The sequence below is a fragment of the Bufo gargarizans genome, chromosome 2 (genome assembly GCF_014858855.1).
Source record: "Bufo gargarizans isolate SCDJY-AF-19 chromosome 2, ASM1485885v1, whole genome shotgun sequence".
NCBI classification, from domain to species: Eukaryota; Metazoa; Chordata; class Amphibia; order Anura; family Bufonidae; genus Bufo; species Bufo gargarizans.
Window position 1 is genome coordinate 248,517,241 of NC_058081.1, and position 22,987 is coordinate 248,540,227.

At 43.6% G+C, this 22,987-nt stretch overlaps 1 protein-coding gene across 4 annotated transcripts in view; it reads left to right on the forward strand.

Annotated features, from left to right (window-relative positions):
• KIF21A (kinesin family member 21A) overlaps nt 1-22,987 on the forward strand; it is a 153,075-nt gene that overhangs the window by 34,153 nt on the left and 95,935 nt on the right. For all 4 annotated transcript variants that reach the window (XM_044280212.1, XM_044280214.1, XM_044280213.1 and 1 more), the window contains exon 2: nt 22,027-22,249. In XM_044280212.1, the coding sequence (XP_044136147.1) occupies nt 22,027-22,249 (223 nt within the window). The remainder of the gene's footprint in view (nt 1-22,026; nt 22,250-22,987) is intronic.

A 22,987-nucleotide genomic window follows, 5' to 3' on the forward strand; every position in this document is an offset into this window, starting at 1 on the left:
GAAGGTAAGCGAGTGGATCTCCAGCCTGCCAGCGGCGATCGTTTTTTTTAACCCCTAACAGGTATATTAGACGCTGTTTTGATAACAGCATCTAATATACCTGCTACCTGGTCCTCTGGTGGTCCCTTTTGTTTGGATCGATCACCAGAGGACACAGGTAGGTCAGTAAAGTACCAGAAAACACCACTACACTACACCCCCCCCCCCTGTTACTTATTAACCCCTTATGAACCCCTGATCACCCATGATCACCCCATATAGACTCCCTGATCACCCCCCTGTCATTGATCACCCCCCTGTAAGGCTCCATTCAGACATCTGTATGATTTTTACGGATCCACGGATACATGGATCGGATCCGCAAAACACATACGGACGTCTGAATGGAGCCTTACAGGTGGGTGATCAATGACAAGGGGGTGATCACGCATATAGACTTCCTGATCACCCCCCTGTCATTGATCACCCCCCTGTAAGGCTCCATTCAGACGTCCGTATGCGTTTTGCGGATCCGATCCATGTATCCGTGGATCCGTAAAAATCATACAGATGTCTGAATGGAGCCTTACAGGGGGGTGATCAATGACAGGGGGGTGATCACCCCATATAGACTCCCTGATCACCCCCCTGTCATTGATCACCACCTGTAAGGCTCCATTCAGACATTTTTTTTTGGCCCAAGTTAGCGGAAATTTTTTTTTTTTTTTTTTCTTACCAAGTCTCATATTCCACTAACTTGTGTCAAAAAATAAAATCTCACATGAACTCACCATACCCCTCACGGAATCCAAATGCGTAACATTTTTTAGACATTTATATTCCAGACTTCTTCTCATGCTTTAGGGCCCCTAAAAAGCCAGGGCAGTATAAATACCCCACTTGTGACCCCATTTCGGAAAGAAGACACCCCAAGGTATTCCGTGAGGGGCATATTGAGTCCATGAAAGATTGAAATTTTTGTCCCAAGTTAGCGGAAAGGGAGACTTTGTGAGAAAATACAAAAAAAATCAATTTCCGCTAACTTGTGCCAAAAAAAAAAATTCTAGGAACTCACCATGCCCCTCACGGAATACCTTGGGGTGTCTTCTTTCCAAAATGGGGTCACATGTGGGGTATTTATACTGCCCTGGCATTTTAGGGGCCCGAAAGCGTGAGAAGTAGTCTGGGATCCAAATGTCTAAAAATGCCCTCCTAAAAGGAATTTGGGCCGCTTTGCGCATCTAGGCTGCAAAAAAGTGTCACACATGTGGTATCGCCGTACTCAAGAGAAGTTGGGGAATGTGTTTTGGGGTGTCATTTTACATATACCCATGCTGGGTGAGATAAATATCTTGGTCAAATGCCAACTTTGTATAAAAAAAAAAGGGAAAAGTTGTCTTTTGCCAAGATATTTCTCTCACCCAGCATGGGTATATGTAAAAAGACACCCCAAAATACATTCCCCAACTTCTCCTGAGTACGGCGATACCACATGTGTGACACTTTTTGGCCGCCTAGGTGGGCAAAGGGGCACACATTCCAAAGAGCACCTTTAGGATTTCACAGGTCATTTTTTACACATTTTGATTTCAAACTACTTTGCACACATTAGGGCCCCTAGAATGCCAGGGCAGTATAACTACCCCACAAGTGACCCCATTTTGGAAAGAAGACACCCCAAGGTGTATTCCGTGAGGGGCATGGCGAGTTCCTAGAATTTTTTTTTTTTGTCACAAGTTAGCGGAAAATTATGATTTTTTTTTTTGATTTTTTTTTTTTTTTCTAACAAAGTCTCATATTCCACTAACTTGTGACAAAAAATTAAAAATTCTAGGAACTCGCCATGCCCCTCACGGAATACCTTGGGGTGTCTTCTTTCCAAAATGGGGTCACTTGTGGGGTACTTATACTGCCCTGGCAATTTAGGGGCCCATATGTGTGCGAAGTAGTTTGAAATCAAAATCTGTAAAAAATGGCCTGTGAAATCCGAAAGGTGCTCTTTGGAATGTGTGCCCCTTTGCCCACCTAGGCTGCAGAAAAGTGTCACACATCTGGTATCGCCGTACTAAGGAGAAGTTGGGCAATGTGTTTTGGGGTGTCATTTTACATATACCCATGATGGGTGAGATAAATATCTTGGTCAAATGCCAACTTTGTATAAAAAAATGGGAAAAGTTGTCTTTTGCCAAGATATTTCTCTCACCCAGCATGGGTATATGTAAAATGACACCCCAAAACACATTCCCCAACTTCTCCTGAGTACGGCGATACCAGATGTGTGACACTTTTTTGCAGCCAAGGTGGGCAAAGGGGCACACATTCCAAAGTGCACCTTTCGGATTTCACCGGTCATTTTTTACAGATTTTGATTGCAAACTTCTTCTCACACATCTGGGCCCCTAGAATGCCAGGGCAGTATAACTACCCCACAAGTGACCCCATTTTGGAAAGAAGACACCCTAAGGTATTTTGTGATGGGCATAGTGAGTTCATGGAAGTTTTTATTTTTTGTCACAAGTTAGTGGAATATGAGACTTTGTAAGAAAAAAAAAAAAAAAAAATCATCATTTTCCGCTAACTTGTGACAAAAAATAAAAAGTTCTATGAACTCACTATGCCCATCAGTGAATACCCTAGGGTGTCTACTTTCCGAAATGGGGTCATTTGTGGGGTGTTTGTACTGTCTGGGCATTGTAGAACCTCAGGAAACATGACAGGTGCTCAGAAAGTCAGAGCTGCTTCAAAAAGCGGAAATTCACATTTTTGTACCATAGTTTGTAAATGCTATAACTTTTACCCAAACCGTTTAGTTTTTTTACCCAAACATTTATTTTTATTTTTATCAAAGACATGTAGAACAATAAATTTAGTGAAAAATGTATATATGGATGTCGTTTTCTTTGCAAAATTTTACAACTGAAAGTGAAATCGTTAAATTTTGATTAATAACAAAAAAAGTATAAATGTCAGCAGCAATGAAATACCACCAAATGAAAGCTCTATTAGTGAGAAGAAAAGGAGGTAAAATTCATTTGGGTGGTAAGTTGCATGACCGAGCAATAAACGGTGAAAGTAGTGTAGTGCAGAATTGTAAAAAGTGGCCTGGTCATTAAGGGGGTTTCAGCTAGCGGGGTTGAAGTGGTTAAGGCTACTTTTACACTAGCGTTCGATCGGATCCGTTCTGAACGAATCCGATCATAATAATGCAGACGGAGGCTCCGTTCAGAACGGATCCGTCTGCATTATTTTAGCATATAACAGCTAAGTGTGAAAATAGCCTCGTACGGATCCGTCCAGACTTTCAATGTAAAGTCAATGGGGGACGGATCCGCCTGAAGATTGAGCCATATTGTGGCATCTTCAAACGGATCCGTCCCCATTGACTTACATTGTAAGTCTGGACGGATCCGCACGCCTCCGCACGGCCAGGCGGACACCCGAACGCTGCAAGCAGCGTTCAGCTGTCCGCCTGTCCGTGCGGAGGCGAGCGGAGCGGAGGCTGAACGCCGCCAGACTGATGCAGTCTGAGCGGATCCGCTCCATTCAGACTGCATCAGGGCTGGACGGCTGCGTTCGGGTCCGCTCGTGAGCCCCTTCAAACGGAGCTCACGAGCGGACCGACGAACGCTAGTGTGAAAGTAGCCTAACAATGGTGAAAAGTAAAATTAAGTTATGCTATTTTTATTTTACTGCTCACCACTAGCATTGGAAAAATTAGAATGAGTGGCATTTATTGGAACTGTTTGATTAATGGTTTCGAGTGTATGAAAGGCCTTCACAAACCAGTGACTTTGAGTCACAGACAACCTTTTAGCCCTCTTCATTTGTTGACTTCTTTCTATCCCAGCTGTTGGCTGATCCAAGTGTGTCCCCCTTAAAGAAAGTGGTTTAGATTGGAGCAAGTGAAATGTAGTCTTAGGCTACTTTCATACTAACGTTTTTACTGGATCCGGTAGGGTTCAGCAAAAACGCTTCCATTACTGATAATACAACCGTCTGCATCCTTTATAAACGGATCCGGTTGTATTATCTTTAACCTAGCCAAGACGGATCCGTCATGAACTCCATTGAAAGTCAATGGGGGACGGATCAGTTGTGTTTTTTTTTTTAACCAAATCTCTTTTTATTATAATAGAAAAGGATATATGATGCGGTACAACTAGTGACAGCTAGTTACAAAGTGTAGCGATTATTACATATCGGTATCAATTGAATACAGTAGTGGATAAACACCAAGGGTGGGGGGAAGCAGGAGGGGGGGTTTATGGGGGTGAGGGGGGAACTGGGAAGCTAAAGGGGGAAGAGGGAGGAGGGAAGAAGGGGAGAGGGGAAGGGGAACATCCAGATGAGATCCTTAGATTCTAAAGTAAAGGAATTTGCCTTGTATGATACAAAGCCAGAGTAACCAATATCTACTTGTATGGAAATGAGTAATCAATGTCTAAGTCCAAGTGGCATGTACACCATCGTCAGACCATAAAACCCACGGATCAGCTTAAGTCTACAACAGAAGCCCCAAGAGTTTGTAACCATGAGACAGGTAGAATACGTGTGGCAAGGGATTAAGTGAGTTACGCTTTAGGGCCATAATCAGGACCTATAGGATTTTAGGACTGTGGGGAGGCGACTAATATGCCCCACTGAGGTGGTGGACGGATCAGTTTTCTATTGTGTCAGATAGTATCAGAGAAAACGGATCTGTCCCCATTGAATTGCATTGCGGGTCATGACTGATCTGCCTTGTTCTGCATTCCAGGATGGAAAGAAAACAGCAGCATGCTGCGGTTTGCTCTCCGGTATGAAAACAGTTACGTTTTGTCCCCATTAAACAATAAATTGGGACAAAACGGAAGCGTTTTTTCCGGTATTGAGACCCTATGACAGATCTCAATACTGGAAAATATTAACGCTAGTGTGAAAGTAGCCATACACAGCAGATGACTGAAGCAATCCATGCACTTCATCAATGGCCAAATGTCCACGCATCTCCCGCTGTGAGTCATAAAGGGTCCCCTCTTGGGTATATGAACAGGAACCCCCTCAAGGGTATGTCCAGAAATGATGGAATATTTCCGTCAGTTAGTGTGCTCAGCTGTTTCTGTAAATCCCCAAGAGTCGTATGGCACATGCTGCCTGACAATCCATATTAACTTTTCACCATGGACAACAGTAGTGAGGAGAAATGGGGGACTAGTGTAGTGATGGAGGCCAGAGCCACTTTCCTGTGGTAATAAATGTTATTTGTAGTTTGCCTTAAATCTCCTGTCACATTGAATGAACATGCAATCTGATCTATCAGCAGAATGTGGTAGAGCAGGAGCGGCTTAGAAAACGGACATGTTGGAAAATACTCAGTATAACTTGTCATTTATGCATTAAAATCTCCTCTCCTTTGCCCTTCGTAGTCATGTGGGCGATCCTAATGAGCCTGCAGGGAACAGTCAACCATTTAGAAGGACCTTCTGGACTCCTGAACTTAATCTGTTCAGTTTATCCTACTCTGTAGAATGCCATATATAGGACTGCATGTAAACTGAGAGAGTTCCCTTTAAATAATGGCTATTTTCACAAGAAAAATTTATTTTTCCAAGAATAAAAATAACCATAAAACTTTTTTATTTTTAAAACTTTGGTTACATACATGTATGCATTAGATATGTGTGCTTTACTTACTAAGTCCACTGAAATGAAGGCTATAGCCTTTCAAACACAATTGCTGATACTCTTGGAAGTTTAATATTTGTTTTTTGCAGGTTGACCTTTGTTACGAGGGTTCTCCACGTTGTCATTGAAGCAGAAGTGCCTTTTATACTTTTCTGCCAAGTTCTCAGGTTGTGAACTAAAAATAAACATAATAAAGCCAAAATGTGCAAAACTTGAAAAGGGGATGTGCCTGCAGAATTTTAACATATACCTTTCTCTAATACAGATTGTAATAATGTAGGCCTTAAAACAAACATGGAGGCAGGTTCACGAAGATTGAGGTTTCATACACTGGTTTTATAGAAAAGTCAGTCAAAGCAAGATGCACCAAATTAATCAAGAGGCACAGGCTTCTTAATAGATTTGGCACATTTTCTTTTAGTCTGTACATGATAAAATCAAATCTACGCTAGCTATCAACTGGTGTACCACTGTTGACCCATGACTGGTCTGAGCATCATACATTTTAAAAAAAATATAAAGATGGGTCATGTGGTGCTTAGCAAGATGCCAAGAACTAAGCCTGTTGTTGGTGGTTTGAATAGGTCTGTAAGTAGTAACCCAATGCGCACAATATAAGGTACTGAGCAAACATATTTTGATTTAAAATCATTTATGCCCATCCACCACAACAAGGTGACCTCTTTTAGGTGGCATTGTACTCTATAATGACTCCTCTCTTTGTGACAACAGGCCTCAAATAAATTCAGGAAAAGTAGGCTCCAGGTATATACTGCTCTAATTAAAAACAGCATTTTATATTTTCAGCCATAGTGTAGTCATTTTTTTGTATATTCTGGCCAAGGGCTCATGCATGGTCCGTGTGTCTATGGGATCTCCCGTGTTGACCGTGGCTCCCATTGAACTGAACTGACTGTAATAGTATTTTATAATGCAGTCGGTTCATATCTGATTGCTGGCCAATCATGGTTGTGTGCATGAGCCCTAACTTTGCCTTTTGAAAAAGTATGTATCGGAGCCACATGACCATTGTCTAGTATGTGCTGTCTAGAGGATTTTGATGACCTCCATTCAACATCGAGTCATGGAATATGTAAAGTGGCAGGGCAAATGTATGTGTTCTCTATAGACTTCTTAAACTGCTAGTTCATGCTCAAATCACAATACCTGACTAATTACCTATAATGATAAATGCTACAATAACTGACACCCATTAAACAAAAGGAGGAGTGCAGTAGGAGTAAGGGCTCATACACACCGTATGGCTTTTTCAGGATATGTTTTTTGTTTCCGTTTCCTTTCCGTTTTTCTGTATGCCATATACAGTAATTACATAGAAAAAATTGGGCTGGGCATAACATTTTCAATAGATGGTTCAGCAAAAACGGAACGGATACGGAAGACATACGGATATTTTTTTCCCCGGACCCATTGACTTGACTGGCGCCAAGCACCCTGATTTGCGGACAAGAATAGGACATGTTCTATCTTTTCACGGCACTGAAATACTGAAACGGAATGCACACAAAGCATTAACCCAAGACTAAGTACATACTGTGAATCTAAATAGTCCTTGTGGTAGACAGGCGCCAAGTATAAAAAAGGTGGCTTTGATTTTATTGGTATGTTTTGTGTTTGGCTTTGGCGACTACCTGGTTAGTCCTGGCGACCATTGTTTTATTCTAATTGAACTGACATTCTGTTAGCCTGTTTTTAGTTTTTAAGGTTTTAATAAATTATCTCTCCCTTTCAGATAATGTTACATTTTATTACACAGTAACACAGGGCATATGTCACACTATTGATAAACCCACAGGAAATGCAATCTGTAAAAATACTTTGTCAGTTGTTGTGGTGCAAAATTGGACAATTATATGTCATTGATGCTGAAAGTTGTACCTAGGACCTAATGCATGTAACCTATGAACACCTCTGGTCTCTTCTAACACTTTCTGGGGCGGGGGCGTCACAAAATGGGTCACGAAAAATCTTATCTGCCAGTTAACACCAGATAACAACACAGCATTTAGAAAGCATTAAGAAAGTTGCCTTTCAGCAGCCACATGGGCCATAGACATAATGGTCCGGAGGGGACCTCATTAACTTCTATGGGAGAGTTTTCTAGGCAGCTCTGTGACCTGTGCCTGGCCGCACCCATCGCCGTCTGGTGCCCAGCGCCGCCCTCCCTGTCTACAGTGCCGCCGTCCTCACCTCAGCGCCGCCTCCGCAATCCTCCTGTCCCTCTACCAAATCCCGCGCATGCACACTAGGCTCAGCCTGATGCGCACGTGCGGACTCCTGACAGCGGCTTCGTTGAGCGAAGTGCGCATGCGCCGGCCTGATGCGCATGCACACTTTGCTCAACGAAGCCGCTGCCAGGAGTCCGCACGGGCGCATCAGGCTGAGCCTAGTGCGCACGCACAGGATCTGGCAGAGGGGTGGGAGGATTGCGGAGGCGGCGCTGAGGTGAGGACTGCGGCACTGTAGACAGGGAGGGCCGCGCTGGGCACCAGAGGGCAATGGGTGCGGCCGGGCACCCTGTTTTAACGGATAAACCTGTTTTTTGGGATAATAGAGCGAGAAGCAGGTTTAACAAGGCAAGCTTAGGATTCATGTTATTAGTACGGACATGGGCATTTGTTTAGGTTATAGGGGTAAAATCTCATGACAGAATCCCTTTAAGTATTTTCATTTTCTTAATTCCCGGAAAACCCCCTTTTAAGGAGCTTGTCAAAGAAATAAGAAATTAATTTGTGCTATACAGATACATTTTTTGAATAATTCAGTGGCTATACACTATTTTTAATTAGATGCAGTTGCAAAAGTATTCAGATCCAGGTGCTGGCTTTCAGCGCGGGTGCAATACGTAACGTGAACGCATAGCACCCGCACTGTATCCTGACCCATTCATTTCAATGGGTCTGTGTACATGAGCTTTTTTTTCGCGCTTCAGTTCTGCGTTGCGTGAAAAATGCAGCATGTTCTATATTCTGCATTTTTCACGCAGCCCTGGCCCCGTAGAAGTGAATGGGGCTTCAGTGAAAAATGCATTGCATCCAGAAGCAAGTGCGGATACAATGCGTTTTTCACTGATGGTTGCTGAGAGATGTTGTTTGTAAACCTTCAGTTTATCGCGCGCGTAGAAAACGCATCAAAACACATTGCACCCGTGCGGAAAAAACTGAACAACTGACAATGCTATTTCAGGCAAAACTGACTGAACGTGCTTGCAAAATGGTGCGCGTTTCACTGAATGCATCCGGAGTCAATCCGTCACGCTCGTGTGAAAGAGGCCTAAGGCTGTGGTAGCTAGCTGTCAATGGAAGGACTTGTAATGGGTACCATGACACCAAATTTCCTTCTGCTAAGCACTCTGGGCAGAGACTGGTGTGTAATGAAGGTGACCTCTGTGTCTGGATGGTGGTCAACAAAACTGGGAGCTTCTCGTTCTTGTCTGTGGATCAAGCAATCCTTTTTACTGGTGGTCTATCTGACCCACTGCTTCCAAAACCTCCAGCTAGGTCAGAACAGTCTAGATTATTTTGTTAAAACAACCATCCAGCTTCTCTCAGTCCATTGATGTGCCCCTCTTAGGGCTGTTTCACACGAGCGGATGCCGTGCGTGGCATCCGCTCCGTGAAAGAGTGCCAAGACCCGATGCAGACTGCAGAGGCGCGGAGCATTAACATGACTGATAATGCTCCGTGCCTCTGCAGTCTGCATTGGGTCTTGGCACTCTTTCACGGAGCGGATGCCACGCATGGCATCCGCTCGTGTGAAACAGCCCTTAAAGTTTTTCAGCTGGGCAAAATAGCTTTGAGTGCATCATGGAGGCATGTCTAGCAGTCATTGATCTCTTACACTACCCTGAAGTAGCCTCTGAGAGACTTTTTATAGTGCAGTGGGGAAAGCACTTTTACGCCCTCCAGTGGCAATGCTTATGCCTTGTCCACAGTTCCATTTTCTTTTTACTGACTTGAGCTGCTTTTTCTACGACAGCACACATGCTCATTGATTTTAAATGTGTCTGTTCACGTTTCAGTATTTTACTGACTGTGGGTCAGAAAAAAAAAAATCACGGAGACATGCACTACTTTTGATCCGTGATGCGGACCAAGCACGTCCATAGAAGTCTATAGGTCCATGAAAATGGCATCCGTGTTGCATCAGTTTTTCACTGAAGACTGATGGGAGATTCTTTTGGAAATTATTTTCAGCTGAGCACACGGATGGTAACCCTGGGTTCACACCTGAGCGTTCGTGATGGAGCGCTCTGTATGCGCGATTGTACCGGCGTTTGCAATCGCGTATACAGAGACAAGCGAACGCCCATTGTCGTGCGTTCCCGAATGTCTATGTACGGGAACGCACGACAAGACGCCCCAAAGAAGCTCATGTACTTCTTGGGGTGTCTGGCGTTTTACAGCGCGATCGTACGCGCTGTAAAACGCCCAGGTGAGAACCATTCCCATAGGGAAGCATTGGTTTCTCCTTGTTGAGCGTTTTACAGCGCGTAGGAACGCGCTGTAAAACGCTCAGGTGTGAACCCAGGGTTAAAATGGACACACGGATCCTTCACGGACATCTTTTTGGATGAAACATGTAAGCTTTTTTTCGCGGACATGACACTGATACGGAAATATGGACGGTCATTTACTGTCTTGAAGTATGCCTTTATTATAGGCTTATACTTAGACTGGAGCTGGATGCGCCAAAGTAATGTAGAGGCCGGCGCCTCTTCATGACTTTGAAGGATCCACCGCCAGATATAAGGCTTATTAAGAACGGCGTCTAAAACGTTGATCTTAATAAATGACCCCTTATGCCATCTGCCTGAGAGATAACTGCACGCTGGCGTTCGCAGCAATCTGGCATTTCTATCTGCGTGCTGTAAAAGGAGGGTATTTATGGCTGCGGACTATTACTGCGTCTTTGGCTCACCCGGATAATGCCAGGGGAAAAAAGGGACAACCCCTGCCCTGAATAGAGCAGTCTTATCATGAGACTATGTAATATGCATTTATTGGCACACATGTACTTTTTGGGTATAAATGGCCATCGTTTAGTCACACTTTTATGTTTTACTATTTTTAATTTGACAGAATTTATTCACTAGCCTTCTTAAACGTTGTATAGCCCATGGCTACAAGCAGAGAACATCGGAGGTACTGGAAAGAGGGCTGCCAGTGTACAACCTGCCTCAGGGCTGCTGAAATCTGAAACAGCCCCATTCTTCACCAGCACAATTGCATTATTGCAAATGTAACATATAGCCATGATCCGTCTGGCTGATGAGGATGAAAGGAAGCCAGCACCAGTGACTCACAGGACTTTATTTAATAAGGAAGAAAGCGGCTACTTAATCTTATTAGTCTTTTCTGTCCTTTGCAGGGGAACTAAAGACTAGAAACTCAAGCATTTTCTATTCTTCTATGTTGTATGGACAGTCTGGAAGCGGCTGTGCACTGAGTTCCCTGACTTCCGATCTCCACCTTTGATCGTCCGTAGACTAAACTAGGACAGCGCTCTGCAAGGGAGCGTTTACTTGATATCCAGGTAGAATCAATGATAGTGTTCTAAGAGGTTTTCAGAAAAATCTGACATTTTTATTTTCATTTTTTTTAAAGACAGAGAATTAGTGACATTTCAAGACTGTGAAGGTTCTCATTCATCCAGGTCATGGTATATCAGTAGTAATAAGTCTGACCTTGTGTTTTCCCTTGAAGACATTTCTGTAGTCATCTGACTTGCTATCATTAGGAATCTAATTGAGAAAGCCAGTCGGATGACTAGAGAAATGTCTTTGAGGGAAAATACAAGTCCAGTCGCTCTGCTCCTACTGCTGTAAGGCCGTGTGGCAGGCATGATAAAATAGCGCAGCGTTTTTCTGGTAAAATGCTGGGTTTTCTAACAGACCTGACAAATCCCATTGTAGTCAATAAGGTTCTGTTGTTCACCGTCATCTGATGGCTCCGGTGCTTCAGTTATTTTCGTTCTGGAGAGGAACACTGGAATATGAAGTGCTTGTGTGAGCCCAGCGAGGGATGAGTGAATCAATTTTGTATAAATTGATTCTTTCATCAAGGCAGACTTCTTGAGCGGCGAGGCACTGGCTCCACCACACAAGATGCTCTCCCCTCCTCCTCGATTGACAGAGCCGGATATCAGGAAGTGGAGCGGTGCATTTGCAGTCGGCATGCATTTGCTCTGGGAGCAGCAGCAGGGCCCTCTGTGCTGGCACCTCTATTCAAAGCAAGGATTGATGGGGCCAGGCAAGATGTCCAGCCCTGTCAATCAAGGGGGGGGGGGGGCAGCCTGCTGAGGATTGGGGTCATCTCTTGGAGCTCAAAAAGTCTATTTTAATAAATTATTTGATTTGAACTAATCAATTTGCTCAAATCCAAACCGAGCCATATTTCCTGATAGATCCGAAGGCCTCATGTGATTTGTGTGCCTTTTGGCCCATAATGCTGTGTGCAATGAAAAAAAAGTGCTTAGTTCCCCGTGAGGTTCCCTTTTCATGGGTCATTTTAAAGGGAGCTCTGACATCTGATGGAGTGAGCTTTTTTTCATTGCACTTACATTTACTACTGTATTTTGATTTTGTGGTAATCATTTCGTATCTCTGTGATGCAGAGCCCAACAAAATTTGTGTGAATTGGGTCTTAGGGAAATGTGGTTGGGATTTTATTTTCATGTCCACACATTCTCGGTGCCATTTGAGCTGTGATAGGTAGAGAGCTGCAGCAGAAAGCTTGATATAAATCTAGTAGAGCAATTGAAACGGTGAATGGGGAGATCTCTGGATCCATGTGAGGTACAGGGCTGGTTCTAGCTTTGTTAGAGATTGTCATGGTCTGTATGATGTCCGATTTTAATTTTCCACATCAATCATGGGATAACCCCTTTAATTTTTCTGCACTAGTTGAAGGGCCGTAGCAGTGCACAGATGGGACGTCACACTGCTGGTCCAGATGAAGCTCTCTGTGCAGGAGACCCTTTTTTCCTTCATTGTGCGCACACTGGGCATCATTTATTTTTGGCCTTGCGTTTAAAAGTGTGATAAATGAAAACAGGCTTATAATGAGTTTGTGAAATCGCGCTCTGTAAGACAAATCAGAATTTCATATGTACCAGTGATGTGAAAGACTCTTCATATGGAAAAAGCATTGCATGGACACAGGCTGCTCTGTTTTGTACAGTGGCTCGGCTGTTTGCTAATGCTTTCCTCCATGCTTGTAATGCCTGCCTGTAGAGGCATTATATAACACTTAGCTCTGTAATATTGGCTTTAGGCTAACTAAACTGGAACACGCTGACTTAAAGATACTCCCTTACGATCTTTAGACATGTGGGTCTTATGGAGTAATGTTCATGTCACCATAAAGTATCCTTAGAGGGACTAAAGATAAATAGAACCCAGTGGGGGATTCTATTATAGCATTTCACTCCAGATTTCTGTTGTAAAAAAAAAAAAAAAAAAAAAAAAAAGACTGTTTTGTGCAGGTATTTGTGGCCCTCTTTTTATGCTGTGCACAACATTTTCCTAAAACAATGGCGGAAGGGGTCGGTGCATGTGTGGATTGCCATATTTAACAGGGTTTGGAGCTCTTATACAGGGCTGAACAACCTGAGTCTCTCTAGCCGTTGCAAAACTACAACCCCCAGCATGCCCAGACTGTCTACAGGTATCAGCCTACAGCAAAGCATGGTGGGAGTTGTAGTTTTACAACAGCTGGAGAGCCACAGGTTGGCCAGCCCTGCTCTTATATATTAGACCTGGAAACTACATCTACATTCTTACGTATAATTCATTTCCTGGCACACAGACCTCCCGAAATGGGCCAAAATGAAGAGATCATAATAATTTTTGGGATTCTTACGCCAATGTATATAAGTATATAATCTAGTTTGTGACAACCTCTTTCTAACAAAGCTAAAACCAGTCCTGTACCTCACACAAATCCAGAGATCTCTCCATTCATTGCTCCAATTGTTCTACTAGATTTATTTCAATCTGGCAGCTTAGAGGCATGTCCTTTCTGACGAGTGTGTCCTTTGTCCTGCAGCTGTGGGCAGGACAGAGAAATTAGATAAAGAGCAAACAGCAGGTGGCGCTATACAGATGGATTCCTTTAAATAACTCAGTAGCTAGAATACATTTCCAATTACATGCAATTACAAAAGTATTCATATCCAGATGATGGTTTGAAACCTGTAGAATATTTTTAATGGGACAACCCCTTTAAAACTAGCACATGAAACGACATTCTAAAAAAGTTCCCCCATAGCAATCACCTATGCCCTTCTGATGCTATAATGATCACAAATCAGTTACAATAAACAGTGAAAACAAATGGTTTTACTATTAAAATTGTTACTGACTAATAATTCTTCGGATCGCCTGTGAAAAGGAACCCCAGGGGTGAAAGAAGGGAAAGACAATCCTCCTGTCTAAATATAGGCAGAATGTCGCACCTCGGAAATTACATTTCGGAATAAGCTGGGGGTAGTGCATGACTCCTTGCATGCTCTGCCACACTTAAATGGGGGGTGTATCAACCACTGCAAGTAGTCATGTGAAAATGACCTTTCTTGTATGCGGGTAGGTAAAACTTTTCGTACACTGCATTTCTATTGCAGAAGTCGCTGCTGAAGTGTATTACCAGACCCTTCAAGAAGCCAGTCACAGTGTGCAGCTCATGAACATCATAGACAGCAGTGGTCTTTGTTAGGTAACCTACTGTAAGGATAGTCAGTTTCACCAACACTACCGTATACGCACACGACCGTATATTTGGTCTGCATCCGATTTGCATTTTTTTTTCAGATTGGATGTGGACCCATTCATTTCAGTGGGGCTGCAAAATATGTGGGCAGCTGTCAGACTTTCCTGCAACAGGAAGCAGTAGATCTGTGAGACTGGCAAGTTTGGCAACACTTGGTTTGATCTGACATGTTTAACATTTGGATCAAATGACGTCTGTGTTGTTTCTGGTGCTTGCCACACCTTCTTTCCTCAGGTGTGGCTATTGGGGTCATTTAACCTTCTCTATTTATAGTTGTTTCTCCCACAATGCTGTGCGGTTTAGAGCTTCTGTTTAGACCATTGGATAGATTATGATTGGATCTCGGCTGAGTTCCTGGTCCATTGCTCCTTTGAAGTTAAGGCCTCATGCACACAAACGTTGTTTTGGTCCGCATCCGAGCAGTTTTTGCGGCTTGGATGATGACCCATTCACTTCAAAGGGGCTGCAAAAAATGTGGACAGCACTCTGTGTGCCCTGTTCTGTGGTCCGCAAAAAAAATATAATCTGTCCTATTCTTGTCCGTTTTGTCTGCAAAACGCACAACGGTCTTGTGTATGTAGCCTAAGTCTTTCCTTTCCCTTTTTGTATTTTGTTTGGGTTCTGTGTGTTGCATTTCCCTATAGTTTTGTATTAGGCCTGAAGTAGACTCCTGTTCGTCCTTCCTTTTAGAGGAACAGGTAGTCTCGTCCCTGCCATTAGTACCAGGGTCCTAGACTCCCCCCCCCCCCCCCCTTCCCCCTTATGCTCAGTGTGGCGTTTCCCTCCCACACGGAAGCGTGAGAGCAGCACTGTGTGCGCTGTCTGCATCTGTACATCTGTTCTATCTTTTTCGAGGGGCCGTAGAACATGTCCTATTATTGCCCGTTTTGCAAACAAGGATAGGACATTTTTACAGTAGTTTGAAAAAAAAATTGGTAGCACGCACATGGCCAGGACCTGTGTTTTGCAGACTGCACAATGGATACGGTGTTATGCATGAGCCCTTATTCTGTACTGGATGCGGCACTTTCCAGAAAGGCACAGCTTGCAATATCCATTGAAGATCTACTTGTCCATACAGTAAATGACAGCCAGATTAATAGTGGCTGTGCGGACAATACAACCGTCTTCTGCTAAGTCATGTGAAGATATTTATTTTCTGAAAATCCCTTTAAAGCAGATCTGTCATTAGACTGTGTAGCCCTATGTAAGGCCAGTATGAGCACTTGGTTAATAGGAGCGATCAGCAATCCACCAGACACACTGTCTGGTGTATTGATGACGGGAGCGCTCCCCATGTCTCTGATTTACAGCTGTATGCTGTCTGTCTCCCTAGACACATGCTCGCTGGGAGTGCTCTGCTCATGTTTGCATCAGACTAAGCTATGTCCGGTGTTTTTTTACTAATAGGAGGACGTCCCTGCCCTGTACTATGCTGCACTTACATAGGTCAACGTAGTCTGATGACAGATCTACTGTAATGGTTTTCCCATCATGTAAATTGCTGGCGTATTGCTAGAGATCCGACCTCTGGGACTCGCACCGCTCCTGAGAGTGAAGGGGATGTGTCCTCGTCACTGTTTTTCCTGAAACGCAGAGGAGCCACGACCCTCCGCTGTGCAGGAAACATGGCCCCATACAGGTGCGCTGCAGTTCCATGCAAAGCTGGGTGGCCATGAGCATCACTGAGGTGGACAAGCTTAGAAAGGGTCGCAGTTAAATTAGGGATGGGGTCCCTTCATTCTTGGGACTGGTGAGGGTCCCAGAGGTTGAACATCCAAACATCCATGGATCATAAAGTGATGCCGTATTCTAGCAGTATGTGATCACTTTATAGGAGTACATACTAACTTTGAGTAAAACCTCTTATAGGGGGAGATTGTGTACACAGGTCTTAGGGCAGGTTCACATCTGCGTTGTGAACTCCCGCACTGTAATCCGCTCACTGTATCCAGCTTTCAGCCAGACAAAAAAATGCTACATGCAACATCAAGTCAGTGAATGGGGACTCGGCGGTGCGCAGTGGTATGACGGATACGTTGAACTTTCTCCGCCGGAACAGACTACCGTAGCTCACAGCGCAGATGTGATCCCAGCCTTAATTTGTCTGCACTGCCGTGAGATGATCCACATGTGAAGTAGAGTAGAAATTAGAGATGAGCAAATTTCATATTTTGAAATTCGTTAATGCTACGTTAAAAGCAGAATTGCATTATGGATTATGTTAACACGGACCATAACGCAATTCTATGTCGGAATGTATAACGGAATGCCTTTAGAGGCATTCTGTTATTCTTTCAGTCATAATAGAAGTCTATGGGCTGCAAAACAGATCCGTCCAGTTTCTGTTAGGCTACTTTCACACTCGCGTTTGGTGTGGATCCGTCATGGATCCGCACCAATTATACAACCGCATGCATCCGTTCAGAACAGATCTGTCTGTATTATCTGTAACATAGCCAAAACGGATCCGTCTTGAACACCATTGAAAGTCAATGGGGGACGGATCCATTTTCTATTGTGTGAAATTGTCGGTGAAAACGGATCCGTCCCCATTGACTTACATTGTGTGTCAGGACGGATCCGCTTGCATCCGCATCATCAGGAGGACACCAAAACGCTGCTTGCACCTCCAGAGCAGAATGGAGGGAAACTGATGCATTCTGAGCGGATCCTTATCCATTCAGAATGCATTAGGGCAAAACTGATCCGTTTTGGACCGCTTGTGAGAGCCCCGAACGGATCTAACAAACGGAAAGCTAAAACGCCAGGGTGAAAGTGGCCTTATGCAGGGGAGTCCTCTCCTGCATAATGGAACGGGACGGATCCGTTATGCAGCCCATAGACTTCTATTATGACAAAATGAATAACGGAATACCTCTAAAGGCTTTCTGTTATACATTCCGTTATAGAATTGCATTATGGCCTGTAGTAACGTAATCCATAACGCAATTATGCTTTTACCAGTAAATGAAGCGTGAACGAATTTCATAACCTGAAATTCGCTCGTCTCTAGTAGTAATGTGTGCCAACTTTCTGGCACACATATTGTTAAATGTGTCTGGCTGTGGAGGTCCCATCCATGCGTCGCCTACACCTCTCCCACTTTTTTACAAAATTAGAAAGGGTGTAAGAAAGAAGGGTAACATCACAAATTTTGGTGCAAACAGGAAATTGGTGACTTTTCTACATCAGCAAAGTGTGGTAGAAACTAGTTAGATCTCCGCATAATCTTTATGTGAAGAAACCCAGTAAAGAGTCTGGTCAGGAATAAGCTTGTCTACCACTTTTTGGTGGTCAGGTATATTCACTGTTTTGACCATGACCTTGTGCTCGGCACTTGTATACACACAGTCTGCAGACACTCGTGCAGAGCCTGAGGCCATGGGAGTTGGTATGTGCTTATATCATGTGACCCCCTAGTGCAGTACGATCACCATATGTCCATATCATTTATATGTCATGAGACATCCCCATATATTAATATAGATTTTTGTGGGGGAAAAGTTCAGTAAAACCTGTAATTTATACATTTTAAATGTATGCTCATTCTGGGCTCTGACATCAAGGAGGAGGTCCTGTCAGTGTCTGAAAGCTCTCTGTGTATACAGGGAAGGCTGTCAGTCACTGATAGGACCGACTCCTCGACTTCAGAGCCCAAAACGAGCAGAGATATAAATGTATAAAAAACAGGTTTTACTGAATCTTTTCCCATAAAATTCTATATCAATCTGCTCAGCTCCTCCTGCTCTATAACATGCTGCCTGCAGATTCATTGCATTTTCATGGTGACAGGTTCTCAATGAAGCCTCCCCTCTGCAGCCCACTTTAGAAATGTGAAATTTATGGTTAATTAGCCATTTCTGTTCTGTGTTCTAAATCCATGTGATGAAAAGGCTTGTGGTCATCACTCGCCAGAGGAAATCTTATCTACACAAGTGTGTGTCAGGAAATGGTAGCCTACACCCGTTGGCTGACCTCCTGGCCTTCACACATTCTCCATATCTGTGTCCCGGACAGTTCAGTAGTGGGTCCCATTTCTCACAGGGCCGGCTCTGCTGTGTCGCGGTTGTTTATTTCATAGTGAGGAAACACATGTGAGAACAGGTATGCTTTGGTGTTGTTATGCGTGTATTAGGTATGTAGTTACTAGTTAACCCTTTATTATACCCTGTTTAGTGCAGCATTGTGTATAGTGTTTGTTACTTGCCTACTATTCAAATCTATTATGTCATACCTAGTTAGTAATTTCTGAAGTAACCAAGCTGGAAGTACCATGTGAACTGGAGCTTACTCCATGCTACATTGCTATCCTGTATTACGCCTGCTGATTCTTGGCCGATGATCACGAACAGTGGTTCGTAGTAACGCTCGTTAGCGATCATCTGGCAGTGTAATACTGCCGCCGATTACTCAATGAACGAGCAAATGCGTGTTCATCAGGTATTCCAAATCTTTGGACAGGTTAAAAAATCATGGCTTGCAGGCGGCAGATTGTGGTGTCGAATCACGCTTTACTGTCGGCAAAGAACGATTCAGTATAGGAAAAAGCGATGGCATAATGATTGCTTCTCCCCGTACTGAGGAGGAGATCGCTGCATGTAATAGCAGTGGTCTCCTCCGCTAGCGAGCAAGCGATTGCTGGGAAGGAACACTTTAGGGCTGTTAGGGATGAGGAGGAAGTGCTGGGATCTTTATTTTGTTAGTTTTTTTGTGAATTTTGTGTATTTACTGTTCCTTTAAATGATCGTCACAGTAATTACCATGATGGTACACAATAACCAGGTACACATATGTGGAGTCATGAACAAGAATGTGGTGTCCAGATGTTACATATTAGTAAATTACCATTTAAGGCCAGTTTATTTGAACATTGCATTTTTGAGACATAACCCCCCCCCCCAAGTTGCTTTGTTCAAAACTTAGTAATAATACTAACGTAGATTTGTCTCTGTACAGTATTAAAATGTATGGGCCCAGATGAGCCAAAGTTGGTTATTCGTGAAGTCGCACGTGTCTTCATTGAATAACTTCGGTAATTGATTTTTTAAGTGGAACCGACAAGTACCTCGGAACCGAAGCTGAGTTCGGTTTCAAGTTTTAAAGTGGTTTTCCACTTTAAAAAATCAATAACGAAGTTATTAAACAAAGTCACCCGCGCCTTCATGAATAACTAACTTCGGCTCATCGAAGCCCATACATTCTAATACTGTACGGTGATGAATCTCCATACGGTATTATTCCAAAGTTTTGAAAGAAGCGACTGAAAGTTGTAAAGTTTGCGTCGATCAAGATTAGACAAGACTGTGTATACTGCTTGTGATTGCTGCAGTCAATTGCTGGCCTCAGTGACCATGGCGGTATACTGATTGGCTGCAGTGGTATCCTGGATATATGGGCATGTCGTTGCTGCAGCCAAGAAGATGATGTCTTGGCTGCAGTGGCGGGGAGAATCGAAGTGGCGCTTGATAAAACACAAGTGTGTTTTTTTTTTAATTCTTATTATTTCATAAGGGGACATTTTTCAGACTATTCCTTCAAGCAGTGTTTCTGAATGTGAAACTGCCTCTTTGCTTGAATCATATATGAGTAGAATGTGTGGCATTTGCTTTAAAATGAGTTTATTTCATAGTATGAAATAAAGTAAGGCTACTTTAACACTAGCGTTTTGGCTTTCCGTTTGTGAGATCCGTTCAGGGCTCTCACAAGCGGTCCAACATGGATCAGTTTTGCTCTAACTTCCATGCATTCTGGATGGAAAAGGATCCGCTCAGAATGCATCAGTTTGCCTCCGATCAGTCTCCATTCCGCTGCTTGCAGCGTTTTGCTGTCTGCCTGACTAAACTGAGCCAAACGGATCCGTCCTGAAACACAATGTAAGTCAATGGAGACGGATCCATTTTCTATTAAACTATCTGGCACAATAGAAAACTGATCCATCCCCCATTGACTTCCAATGGTGTTCAAGAGGATCCGTCATGGCTATAGGAGACCTAATACGTTCATGACGGACGCATGCGGTTGTATTATTGTAACGGAAGCGTTTTTGCAAATCCATGACGGATCAGCAAAAAACGCTAGTGTGAAAGTAGCCTAAGTGGTAAACATGTGCGTATTGCTTTTAAATATGCTGACTAGTTTTATACTGTTTTTAAAAAGCACATCTCCAGGCCTACTAAACTCCAGATCGCCCGTTGCCAGCCATTCAGTTAAAGGGGTTGTCCGCTTCTTACTATTGATGACCTATCCACAAAATAAGACCCCCGCCGATCTCATAAAGATGACCTATCCTGCCTTCTCTGCTCTGTTTACCTGCTCGCCGCAGCAATTGCAGGTGTAATTACAAGTATGGCGTCCCCATTCACTTCTATGGGATAGTTCGGTAGTATGCACTTGGACAGAGACGTCCAATAGGATTGAATGGGGACGCCATACTTTACCATAAATTACACCTACTTACCACTGCAATTGCTGCGGTGAGCAGAGAAGGCAGTGCTCATATGAGGGTTTCGTTCTCTTCAAACAGCTATCCTGAAGATAGGTCATCAATATGAGATCAGCGGTGGTCTGACTCCCGACACCACCGCCAATCTCATATTGATGGCCTATCTTGAGGATAGTTCATCAATGGTAAAAAGCGGACATCCCTTTTAAAGAGACTGATATGCTGCTTCGATAACTTTTATCTGTATATTCACATTGGTTCTTTGAAGCAAACCAGCTGTGCGATACATAGAACGCACTCTGGAGTGTGCAAACATAATGGAGAGGACCCCAGGGCTAGTCTTCTCTGGACTACATGGCCGGTTTGCAAGTGCACAGCAGGGGAACCGAAGGGAGTATAAAGATAAGTTACTGATGTGGAGAAGAGTAGGTAATATGGTTGGTCCCTTTTAAGGCTCCATTCACACGTCCGCAAATGGGTCCGCGGGTGCGGACCCATTCGTTCTCTATGGGGACGGAATGGATGTGGAGAGCACACTATGTGCTCTCCGCATCCGAATTTCCAGAGCGCACCGCCGATCTACAGGTCCGCGGCTCCGAAAAAAAAAATAGAACATGTCCTATTCTTGTCCGCAATTGCGGACAAGTATAGACATTTCTATGGGGGGGTGGGGTGCCGACCGGGTGTATTGCGGATCCGCAATGCACTACAGACGTGTGAATGGACCCTAATAGACCCCTGTAAGATAGTCATGTCACCATAGAGCGGTGGCTGCAGAGGGCAGCGGCACTCTCCATTCAAGTCAGTGACAGGCCTCATCATTTCTGCAATTCCTGTTAACGTCATTGATTCCATTCATTCTCTGCTTTCTCTCTAGTGACCCACCTATGAGATGTTTTTGGCTTATCCATATGCAATAATTGTCTAAAATGTCCTTTAGAAGGAAATGGAGCTAGATTGTGCCTGAAATGTCAGTAATGCTGGCTTATCTGACGTAATGGTAGAAAGTTATTTCTGTGGCTCGCACACTTGCCAGATATTCCTGAATAGGCTGTATTCATTGCCAGGAATCGCGGTATACTGATTTTCTTAACAAACTGGTTTCAGAAAATGTTCAATTTATTTATTTAAATATTTTTTTTCTTTCAGAATTCGGCCTCAGCTTGCCAAAGAAAAAATTGAAGGCTGTCATATCTGCACGTCTGTGATACCTGGCGAACCACAAGTCTTCCTAGGAAAAGATAAGGCATTTACATTTGACTATGTCTTCGACATTGATTCCAGACAAGATGAAATCTACTTGCAGTGTACAGAGAAGCTTATCGAAGGCTGCTTTGAAGGATATAACGCCACAATCTTTGCTTATGGCCAAGTAAGAACGCTAACGCTGGGGCCCGAATGTTATATTTGATTTTTAGAAAAACAACAAAATCCTGTAGTGCTGGGCCCGTACTGCAACCAGGGCAAACCTGCTTTTATGTCACTTGAGGTTTTTCCGCCCAGGTAGTCAGAATAGCTCTTACTATGGTAGTTACAGCAATGTTTAGCCCTTCCTATCTGTAAACTGCATCGCATGCTTGACCCTTCACTTTCCCCCCTTCAGTAGGCATAGCAGCCTCTGCCTAGTAGTCACAGCTGGACTTCTTTATGACTACAGCAGGCCTTCCTCTAGCCCTGCTTCCCTCCCAGTAGTCCCAGCAAGACCCCCACTTAGCTACCATTGACATGTACTTGCTGTTTGCATTCCTGCAATGTATGCTCTGCTGGCTAGAAGTGCCATATGAGCAGCCTGTTTCCACCTGCTGTCAGTGTAATTATATATTTTTTTTAATAATTAATTGCAAAGCCCTCTTTAAAGGGCTAAATAAAACATATAGCCAATATAAGCTCTTAAAAAAGTACCTGCCGTTATTGTATTGGTGCCAGCTACACTCGGCGTCTTGTGGTGTCCATGCCTCAGAGTCATAGCTGGCGGCAATCTAACCCGTTGTCCAACAAAATAGAAGGCAAACTATGTGTAACTAAACCTTACCTAAAATACTCACTCCTCTTTTGTGTCCTTATGTTTTGTCTTTAGATGCCTTTGTCCCTTTACACAGGACGATCTAGC